Below are 11,631 nucleotides of genomic sequence, written 5' to 3' on the forward strand. Positions count from 1 at the left end.
TTGGGGAGCATATGACCCGGGTTTCTAAAAGTATTTCTCTGTTTTTAAAATTTGATCTTTTATTCAAGAAATAGTATGTAGCTTTTGGTTAAGTCATACAAATAATGACCTTCTATTAAATATACACCAAGTCAATTAATTGCATGGGGACATGGCAAGTCTGCTACCTACTATTATGATTAGAGTTGTATTTCTAAATATATATCTCCCATTCAAAATTTACTATAATGTGTGTAGGTACCCAGAGTGGTTGCAACATATTTTAAGACTGTAATTGCACACTAGTTAACTTGGGCTTCATTTCTATTAAGACCTGGAAAAAAGAAGAGTAGGTTTAATTTTGTCTTAGTGATGGGTTTTTCTTTCTAACATTTAGTGGAGGTGCTTCCAAATATCTTTCTTCATTAGGATTGTTTTCTTTTAACCTTTGCTATATGACAGGGTTATCACCTAGAATTACATTCTTATGCTTCTCTAATTATGTATATCTTTTCTTTAACAAACCTTAAAAAAAGATTTCAGATGTTACAAGTCTAATTAAAGAGACAGACAAAGCCGAGTTTATACTGTAGATTTTTTCTGCAGTTCAATTAATCAGCATGTTTTCTCTTTTAATTAAAACCATTTTAGTAAATTAAAGCCCACAGCAAAACACATATATAATTTGTTTGTAATTAGCTCTTAATTGGTGGTAGTTGAAGCTTAGCACCCTTGGTTTCTTTCTTCATGATTGCCATTTTATTAGCAGCCAGTCATTAATTAATCTTTTTTTCTAATTAGCTTATAAAACTGTTGATGGCACATTATTGTAAATGTGATTTTAAGTTCAAAGCTTGTTAATAAGCTTTCTTACTTAGAAGAACAGAGATAAAGAAATTGCTGAAAACAGTACTACAGTTCTCTTTTTTTTTTTTTTTTTAAATTGCCTTTCTTATAAGGGGACTGTGTAAAGCATCTAACAGCTTACAGTTAATTTTTAATGCTGTTTTGCCATGAATGGAAGACGTTACTTGCACATAAATGTTTAAATCTAGAAAAGAACTTAAGTATTTGAAGACTTTTCCATCCTTGCTACATTACTCTGTCATCTAAATATTATTTGATGTTTTAATAGGTCATAAAAAACAACAAAGGTATTACAAACTATTTCATAGTGAAAGTTGAGTCCATCCTTGAAAGAAGACAATTTTCACTGCAAAATCCACTCAATATTCTTGTTTGCTTTATATATTTTATATACGTCAGCAATGGATAACATTCCATAACATAAAAGGAGAAAATCATTGCTAAAGGCAAAGCCTGAAATAACTAGATTCATATTTGATGAGAAACTGTAATACTGTATTAAAAGGCTGTTTGGCTTCTCTGGTATGACCATAGGTTGCTTCAGGACCTGTGTGAATAAAGATGTTTTGTAAAAGCCTCTTTGAGTTTAGCATTTGTAGATCATACCTCAATATGACATTTCTGGAGCAGTTCTTGAATCTGCTATCTCATTAGTCTATCATAGAGATTTTGTATTTAAACATGATTTCTGATTTAATGAAAGTTCTCTTCTGCATAAGATTCCAAATTAAACATCTCAAGATTTTTCTGGAAAGTTTTTTGTAAGTTATAATAAATATTTGTTGCAACTCAGTAAAAATGTTTTCTGTCTTGCTGCCTGAACTTTACATACGATTTCAACTTCAGCCATTTCTTTGCTTGTTTTAAAAGTGTTTTGTGATGCTGTGCAAGAAACACTAGAAAGGGATAGCTGACAAGGAAAAAATTAAAAATTGGATAAAAAGTAAATGAATAATGTCATATTACTAAAAAGATGAGAGGCTAATTTGTGCCGACTTTTTGCTAATTTTGTTCAAGCCTCAAAATGAGGAGCTGTCACCCGTTCTGTGTAGCACTGATGACAGTGCCAATGATCCATGAAATAAGCTGCCGCTGGCTTTGTTCTGATAAGAATGAACAAATCTGCACAATGTACGGCTCCCAGAATCTCATTTTCATACTTGCATGCAGGCTAAAAGAAATAAGCTGTTTGCAGGCTTGATTAATCAGACATTTGAGGGTTTTTTGTCTCTTTGATCTCTTTCGTCTCCTAGGTAACTTGCTTGACATTAATGTTGAGCTTGAGTAAAGACAATCAGGAATTGTAGACCAAACTGATATAAAAATTAAAGACCTTAACACTTTAAGTACTCCAGTAATGGTTCCGCTTTACTTCAGAAAACATCTGTTTTCATTTAATTAAAGAACAAAAGAGAATGGCATAAATATTTTTCATAGAAACCTGTTATTCCATACAAAGTTAAAGTATGATAATTGGTATTTTTAAATAAGTGCCTTGAAAGTATTCAAAAAGAGGAAAGGCTTTAGAAATTTGTTACAAGGTAACAATTTCATGAGTAAAAAATTTTATGAAAAATTATGGATAAGAAGTTTCCATTTATGCTGCATTAAGCTGATGGCGTAAGGTATTTGAAGTGATTATTGGTGAACTTCAATATGGAAAGACTTTGCCTCATGGAAACTGAGTTGATTAAAGTTTGTCTTAAAAATCTATAGTATGTTACAAGGATGAGCCATTATATCTGCTTTACTACCCAACATGATTTACACACTTTAAACCTGTAAAATTGAAAGGAATTTAAAAAAAAATGTCGCAGTGCGTTTGCTTGAGGTTATGCAGACGCTTTTACAAATCTTCCAAGTGGCTGTAAAGATGAATGCCTCAAGGGTCTAGCCAGGGCCCTGCTTTTCCAACCAGCTAAAGCCCTTATCTTAAATCCAAGCAAAGTACCATTAATCTTTTTGAAAGACCTTTTATGGCTTTTAATATATCCCAAATTAGAACATTTTACACCCTTGGTTCCTGAAATATGGTGATAAAAAGCCTTTAGAGCTTAATTTTCCTTACTGCGTGCTCTGACCAATTTGCAGTTCTTTGTGATAATGTTTAGACACCTTAATTAAAATGCAGCAAAATATTGGATGTTCTATATGGAAAATGCTGATACTTTGACTACACAAGAAATTTTTATATATATTTTATTCATATTTTTTCACTTCTTACAACATTGCATTTTGTTTTGTTATCTGATGACCCATAATGTTTGTGGTTTGTTTTTTGTTTTTGTTTTGTTTTTAAATTTAAATTCTATTGACCAAGCTTTCAAGGATTTCTTCTGGGAGGGGAAATGAATATGTGTGGATGGACAGAGAATATGCTTAGTCTGAATAAAATGTTTGTGAATGTTTAAACAACATATTTGTCTTGCCGACTAGATTTTATGTAGCCCTAAAGCAATGGCATTAATATTGCAGAATATTTATTTCCCCTATTTCTACATATACTACAGCGGATATTATTCCATTTCATTTCCATACTTTCAAATCTAGAAGTATTCATTCCACCCTCACAGAAATAGACTAAAGGCTTAAATATCTTTATAGACATCAGTTATCTAAGATCGTGTGTGTATATTAATGTCATTAATTCATCGTACTATGATGTAAAATTCAGTCTAAAATGACATATTTAAAGATACAGCTGTGCTACTGCTGTGAATTCATTGTCCATTTAGTCTTCTGTTTGCTCTATGTATTATGTTAATAAAATTATTGTGCTTTGCCATATAAATATTCATTTGCTACTGTATTCCTTTAAGTTTCTATTATAACTTCAGGAATTTGTTGGTTCATTACATCTGGATTTATTTATAAATGTTACTAGGATTCATAGCAAAAATGTGAATGCTTCTAGATGCACTTAAATGTTATATTACTACATGTCAGTAACAGAATGTTATACAGTAGTTAGTCTTTATGATATGCTTTGTGACTGTCATCACATTTTATAGTTTAGATGTCAGAAATATTGGATTATATTAATTGTTAATCAAAGCATCCCTATATGGCTAATGATGAAAAACGTTGAAGTATTGGCTGATCACATGATTGATTTTGCTGCATCAGGAGGACTCCAGAAGGTGGGCTGGGGAAACTTTTTTCAGTTGGGGGCTGCTGATCCACAGAAAAATAAGTCGGGGTCTTCCCATGAGTGACAAGCAAAAACAAAACAACCCCTTCCCTCCTCACTGATGTGGCTCCTGATTAAGAAGGGAGAAAGCTACTTCTCATATTCCGCTCACACACCAGAGTCTAGGAGGGCCCAGGCTAGTAGATTTTTGTGTGTGCTTTAGTCCTGCAGAGGGGCTCGAACACCAGCATGAGTTCCCCGATGCTTGAGGGGGGAGCCCTGAGCCTCCTGGTTAGATTCAGGTAAGCTGGGGGCCTCATCTGGCCCTGCCATAAGGAGATATATACCCTTTATATAGATTCAAAAGCAAGATTAGTGAAATGTTTAGTTGTAGCCTTTTTAAGGAATTAATATAATTAGTGCTCACTTTTTAGCTATTTACTGTTTGTATTATAGAAGTGCCTAGGGTTTCAGTCTATGTATGATCAAGAATGCCTGTTGTGCTAGTTGCTGTACAAACAAACAAGCAGTCAGTCCCTGCCTCAAAGACCTCACCATTTAGGTTACAGAGAAGACACAACAGGTGGGTGAGTAAAACAGAAAAAGTGGGTGCAAGAGTGGTAAACAAGATAAGAATAAAAAAAATGTATTGAGTAATAGGGAGTGGGTTCAACTCACCAACTGCCTAGCTGTTATCATTGCTTTGTGTTTTGTATGTAGTCTTTATAATGTAGACATACCAATATTTCTCTGGTGAAACAAGATTATGCCGCAGTCAGCCTTCCTGTTTACATATAAAAATGCTGCATTCTGTGGATTTGATCTATGGACTTAATTTTTATAGAAGTGAATTGCAGCCATACCTGCTTAAGACAACAGCCCCTTTTATATGCATTGCCATGACTCATGCAGTTTCCAGCCATATTTTCAGTAGCCTGAGATCTTGTTCTGTTACCTGGATCTTGCACACTATCTTTTTTTGTTTTGTTTTGTTTTTGTTGGATGCTTTTGTTTGCCGTACACAATCCAGACTGCAAACTCCAACAGGAAAGGTGCTCATTGATTTGAGTGGGCTTTGGATAGCACCTTGAATGAGTTACTGCTGCAAGAAGCAGCAACATATTCTAGCTGTTTTGTACAGATGAGCTTTCTGGTTTTCAGAAAGAAATAGGAGTAATTTTGAGAACAAATTTTTCTGACTTACATTTTTGCTGGTGTTATTTAACACCATTCATGGATATCACAACATTCAATTAAAATGAGCAGGGAGTTAGCAATGTTCAGTAATGGAAATCTTTGAAAATGGTGAGTTCAAAATTCTTCTGTGGCATTAGTCCATCTAGTCTTTTTTTTTTTTTTTTTTTTTTTTTTCCCTCTTACGTATACCATGGTACCAATTGAATTCCCCTTAGGTGAAAGGGTTGTAAATAAATAAAATGGCATCTATCTTGCATCCTGTCAAAAGCTTATTTGAATAGCATGCATCTTTATTACATAAATGACAGTCTAGAGTCGGATAATGTGACGATCATCTTAACATATTGCACATGATCTTTACATATATTTCCGTCACCTTCTCAGTGAATGTGGCAACCATTTAATAGTGTGCAGTAGACTCATAGACTTTAAGGTGTGGAGAAATTGGAAAGGGTACAGAGAAGAGCGACAAGAATGATTAAAGGTCTAGAGAACATGACCTATGAAGCCAGGCTTCATGAACTGGGCTTGTTTAGTTTGGAAAAAAGAAGATTAAGGGGGGACATGATAGCGGTTTTCAAATATCTAAAAGGGTGTCACAAGGAGGAAGGAGAAAATTTGTTCCTCTTGGTTTCTGAGGACAGGACAAGGAGTAATGGGCTTAAAGTGCAGCAGGGGAGGTTTAGATTGGACATTAGGAAAAAATTCCTATCTGTCAGGGTGGTCAAATATTGGAATAAATTGCCAAGGGAGGTGGTGGAATCTCCCTCTCTGGAGATATTTAAGGACAGGTTAGATAGACATCTGTCAGGGATGGTGTAGGTGGAGCTTGGTCCTGCCTTGAGGGCGGGGGGCTGGACTCGATGACCTCTTGAGGTCCCTTCCAGTCCTATTATTCTATGATTCTATGATAAGATGCAGAGAATCCTCCAGCTGTGATCTGTACCCCATGCTACAGAGGAAGGCGAAAAACCTGGTAGCTCTGGTTAGTTTAGGATGGGAGTGTAGAACACTTCAGTTGGATCTGTCGGTGGATACAATATAATTATCTAAATTAATATTTTGATCAGGTCCCTGGTTTCATCTTCACTACCTCCATTCCTGCAAAAGTACTTTCGAAGTTTTTAATTTCTACACATGATCTAGACTTCTGTTTTCTTTCATTTGAAAGATGTCTCACTGCATCTTAGTGCTATCCTGGGGCATTGGTTCAGTATTGTTTTTAAAAGTGACATATTTCAGATTACTGTTACTTCCGGCAGCATGCTGCTTTTTCTGGAACATCTTCTGCTTAATATTGTTAAGGCCTGACACTATTCCTCTGAGAAGATCAGCTTGAGGATGGGAATATATTGTTTGGTTCTGATAAATTATTGAAGATCAAATTACATGTTCCAACTTTTTCTGGTGTTGAGTTCCAGAATATTGTGCATTTTTAAAATTATAATCTGCACAATATAATATGTTGATAGGAAGGAATTTTGTCTGTTGTCTTTACAGAGTCAGAGTATGTCATGAAACCAACTAACAAGATAAAAGTAAAATTGGTCAGAACAGTTTAAAACATTTTTCATCACAAAGTACTGGTTTGTTGATTTCAACCATAAGGTTTCTGAGGTGCGTAGTAGGCAAGAGAGGGAGAGACATAAACCAGAAACCTTACTTTCTTGACCAGACTCGGGTGATTCAACATGCTTTTGTTTTGGAAAATGTCCAAAAGAGTTTGTTCCAGTTAGTAAAAAAACAAATTGAAACTTCATATTATCATGAAATCCAGTTCTTATTCTCCAACCTGCATTAGTTGTAAAGTAAAGCAGCTTCTTTCTTTCTCTTTCACCTGTAACCTCCTAAGCACCACTTGAGCCAAATTGATCCCTAGGATTAGAGGAAATAATTCCCAGTGAGTCACTGGGAATTGGATGTATTTATAGCAGGATAGACTGTGGTGTCCACGGGATATAAAACCTGTGCATATTACATTGCCACTTACATAGGTTGATCGGGAAAGAATATCTAAAAAATCTCTGGCACGTCCATCGCTACTGAATTTGGCCCTTTGTTTGAAATATACGCTGAATACTGACAAGCATCTGAGGGAAAGCCATGATAGACTGCATCTGCAAAAATGAGTCCTGTGGCACATTAAAAACTAACATTTATTTGGGCATAAAGATGCATCTGACAAACTGGGATTTCTTCTACAAAAGCTTTTGCCCAAATCTGTTAGTCTTTAATATATCACAGGACTATTCATTTTTACAGACTACTGTAACACTCAAAGCAGTGTCTTAAAATGCCAAGTTTTTATTACTTAAAAAATCTAGGTAGGTTGGTTGGCTACAAAATGTATACATGTAAAACTTTCTGGTCATCTTAGTTCATGTGATTATATAAATAATTTTCATCCTTTAGTACTAGTGTTTTGGTCTAGTATGTCATGTTAGAGGGTAGCTGATGCTCAAGTAATGCCCAACACATAAGCACTTGTCTGTTTATTGAGAGTAGCCATTAAAATTCAGCCTTCCCCAATTCTAAAGAGCTTTAAATTCCATGTGTGAAAGGTACTATATGGAGTAATATTACAAATTTATTGAATTTACAAGTAAGCTTTCCTTTGGATGGGTGGGATTACTTGGGGTCCCTAGGACCCGACTCCTACTGTTCTCTCCCATCCTTCTTAACACTGTCATCTTTCTGGCTGATGAGGGTGGTGAGGTGGGAACAGATTTCTTCTTCAGTTCTAGATGTCCTTCTAAGACCAGAGGCTATATGGTAAAATCAATCATTTGTGTCTCATATCGAACTTTCATGGAAAATCTGGTCCTGTTCAGTCCTATGAGTACATCTGTGCATCTGATTTTTTTAAAAAAAGATACCAAAACTCATGTTAGCTCATGGGAAAGAAGATATGCCTCATGTTTGATGTAAACCATTTACTTCTGTTAACTTTTCTTTCTGTCCCTTCTCACCCCACTTAGCTCGGCGTGAAAATTGCTAAAGCTGTTGCTTGCCGCAACTTTGTAAAAGCCAAACAAGATATGGAGGCTTCCCAAGAAGCTCGAAAGAAAAAGAAGCTTGCCTGGGGGTGCGTTATTTGAGTACAATATTCAGTATTTGCAGTTTTGTTGGCACTAAATGGATACAATATAATCTCAGTTAAATGTTTCCTTACTTCAAATAGGCTTGTGCTGATCCTTGTTTGTTTACTTGACCTGTTTTTTCCTGAATAGTGAATTAGACTAAATATAGAGTTATTACTACAAATAAGTTATTTTAATGTTTGTATTGGCCTTTAGTAATTGATAGGATATTAAAACCCAAATTGTGATTTTTTTTTTTCATTGAAGTTAAATATTACATGTTTCCTCTTTACAGTTCCTAATATGTCTACAATGGTGCATAATATGTTTTTGTGCTTCATTTCAGATTTGAAGCTAAGAAAAGATGGGAAACAAAAAGCAACATGGGATACATGTAGCTCTGTCTTGATGTCATCTGAAAGCAAAGGCGTTTAAAATGGAAATATTGGTGGTTTAATACAGGATGTGCTGCCTTTTTATGCTTGCATAACTAAATCTGAACAACTAAGCAAGGTTGATATTTTTAAAAACTACTAAGCAAAAACTGTTTTTCTCATAATACTGTTAGACTTCAATATCTTGTTTCCAATTCCTTTTAAAATTGTAATGGGGAAATTAGATATTTTATTTATTTTAATGCAACAGAAATTTAACATTCCCCTCATATTCTCCAAATAGATAAAATTCTGTATAACAAATCTTAGGTCCAAAGCATTTTTGAGCCTGGTCAAGAATCCCATAAATCTAGACCCAAATATTAGTGCAACAAAGTTCTGTTAGGTGATCATGATAAAATATAATGCCTGTGATCCATTGGAGTGGGTAAATGACAGGTTCTGCCTTTAAAAAAATATCTTATCAGTTATATATCTGATTTACTAAATAGTACAAATCTTATCACTATTTTTTTGAGGTTGCTTTTTGAAAAATTTTGTTGACTACACGATTAAACAATAAGGGTTAGCACTGGAAGCACACAATCCCGGCTTGCACCAGGTCCAGGAGCTACCCTCGCTGCAGCTCTGAATTGAAAGAATTAGGAGCCAGGCAAGCAGCCCAGCTCACACAAGGTCCCGGGACTTGTCCTGCAGCACAAGCCAGGACTGACCAGGCAGTCTGCCCACCCAGCTCCTAAAATACTTGCATTTCAGAGCCACAGCGGGGGTACCTTCCGGACCTGGCACCAGCTGGGACTGAGCCAGGCTGCTGACCAGCCCTTTAAAAAATTTACTTGCAAGGGAGGGGGAAATGCATGTAATGAATAGCATTAACCAATAAGCTTTTGCGTATCAGTTAATGGTTTAATCAACTACACTCTTACATCCCTGCATAAAATGCCTGCAGAATACCAGAATATTGACTTTTGTGACCCTACCCAATGCTGCTGCTATTTAGCTTATATTAAATGTGAAAACATCTTAGTTTGGAGAATAGCTTAATTTAAAATTATCTTAATATTATTTGTTTGTGTCTAGATCAGTGGTAGGCAACCTGTGTGTCACAGGCCGCTCATGGCTCATCAGGGTAAGACTGGTGGGCTGCTAGATAGGTTGTTTCTTGTATCCGTAGGTATGTCAGTCTGCTGCTCCCATTGGCCTTGGTTTGCTGTTTCCAGCCAATGGGTGCTGTGAGAAGCTGTCATCAGTAAGTCCCTGTGGCCTGCACCACTTTCTGCAACTCCCATTGGCAGATGCAGGGTCAAGAACTTGTCTGGTGGCCCACCAGCTACATACCCTGAGGAGGCCACAAGTTGCCCACCATTGTGCTAGATGAATTGCAATAGAAAAGTGTAGCTTAAGTCCAGAAAGCGCAATGATTTATTGGGTGGATCTGGTATGCTCTTTGTCCTGTAGCTATCAAATTAAAGACCCTTTTAGTTTATCCTTCCCCAGTTCTTTCACATAGGTTCAAGTTTTTAAATCTCTATCTTTTCAATGGGATAAAATGTGGAAATGTGAATTTTGAAAACATCTAAAATATGTTATGTTCTGGAGTTGATCAGTTATATTGGAATACCAAATGCAAATTTTATTCAGTGCCAGATGTTTCAAAAAAGAATTATGCTTTGAATGCTTATGTTATAAGTAACAAGAATTTTTAATAATGTTTTCTCAATCATTCACAGTGAAAAGTAAGGACACATTCAAAACTAATAATAATTTTTCCCTGAAGCTTTTGCATATGTGTTTAGTCACCAAAATGCCTGAAATGAATAGGGAATGTAATCATCAGTTGCTGTTAAACAAGATTAATATGTGTCAGGCCAAAGGTTTGGCATTAACACATAATGATGATTTACTATTTAAGTACTTCAGGCTAAAGCAACTTGCCAAAGAATAGTAATTTGAAGGTTTACAGCACCAGTTCTAAGACCTGAGGTTTGTAGTCTAACATGGAATAGGGCATTGTTTGGTAGCCCTCAGGATGTTGGATATATCTTTTTTTTCCTCCCCAACAGAACATTGTACTTTCATAAAGATGAGAGTTTGCAATATGGTAATGTAGAGATACCTGTAATTAGTTATGATGACAGTTAAATACAACTGCCAAGAATATAAGTCTGTGGCTAAACCGGTTTCTGCAACAGAACATCATAAAATTCAAACTCTTTGAGAAGAGTCATGGCATGAGGAAAGGAAGCAATTGATATGTAGTCCTCCTATTGTTTACCTTATATATGCATTAAATTTACAAATACATAATGTATGTAGTATCTGCATTTTCCCCACAGGAATACATTACATTTAAGACCTTATAGTTTATGAAAACAGAAAAGTGCCTCAGTGGTTCCTTGGCACACTTAGAAAAATCACCTAGAAAAATACTGCATGAAGAATCTTTTTTCTAAATTTCAAATGTACAAAAATTCTACCAAAAAAAGAACCTGTCAGAAAATTCAAGAGAAATAATTTTTACTTTGTGCATCTCTCCCCTCCCCCAGCAGATGGTAAATTAACAGTAGGAGAAAGATGGCCTTTTTATTTGCTATACACTGAAAAAGCCAAATTATGCTATTTATCCTCTATCCTGAAAACAGATTAATATGATTTAATTTGTTGGTACTTTAATAAAATGATCTCTATTTTAATAACTGAAAAAGTTGTGAACATCAGCTTTATAGTAAGTAATCTAGTTAAACTATTGATATGTGTGTATCACAGCAGAAGGAACAGTAGTGGTACTTGATCTGGAAATGTAGTAGTAAACAAAGGTAAGTTTTTTTTTTTGTGTTTAAGAAATTACTGTTTTATATTCATCTCAACAGTTCTCTACATATAACATTTTTCACTTTTAAAATAACTTATTTTAGACTACTAACAATGTAATTAATTATTTAGGAAGTATTCAGAACATTTGCTTTAACTTAATTGTGTGATG

The 11,631-nt window shown here is 35.1% G+C and overlaps 1 protein-coding gene across 3 annotated transcripts in view; it reads left to right on the forward strand.

The window, feature by feature from the left end:
- Positions 1-11,352, forward strand: part of FAM204A (family with sequence similarity 204 member A) — a 28,334-nt gene extending 16,982 nt beyond the window's left edge. For 2 of the 3 annotated variants that reach the window (XM_014573520.3, XM_006111383.4), the window contains exons 7-8: positions 8,152-8,258; positions 8,600-11,352. In XM_014573520.3, the coding sequence (XP_014429006.1) occupies positions 8,152-8,258; positions 8,600-8,651 (159 nt within the window). In that variant the 3' untranslated portion in view covers positions 8,652-11,352. The other variant, XM_075935378.1, reaches the window with a different exon arrangement.
- The last annotated feature ends 279 nt before the right edge of the window (positions 11,353-11,631 follow it).

Source organism: Pelodiscus sinensis, chromosome 8 (assembly GCF_049634645.1).
Source record: "Pelodiscus sinensis isolate JC-2024 chromosome 8, ASM4963464v1, whole genome shotgun sequence".
In the NCBI taxonomy this organism is placed as follows: Eukaryota; Metazoa; Chordata; order Testudines; family Trionychidae; genus Pelodiscus; species Pelodiscus sinensis.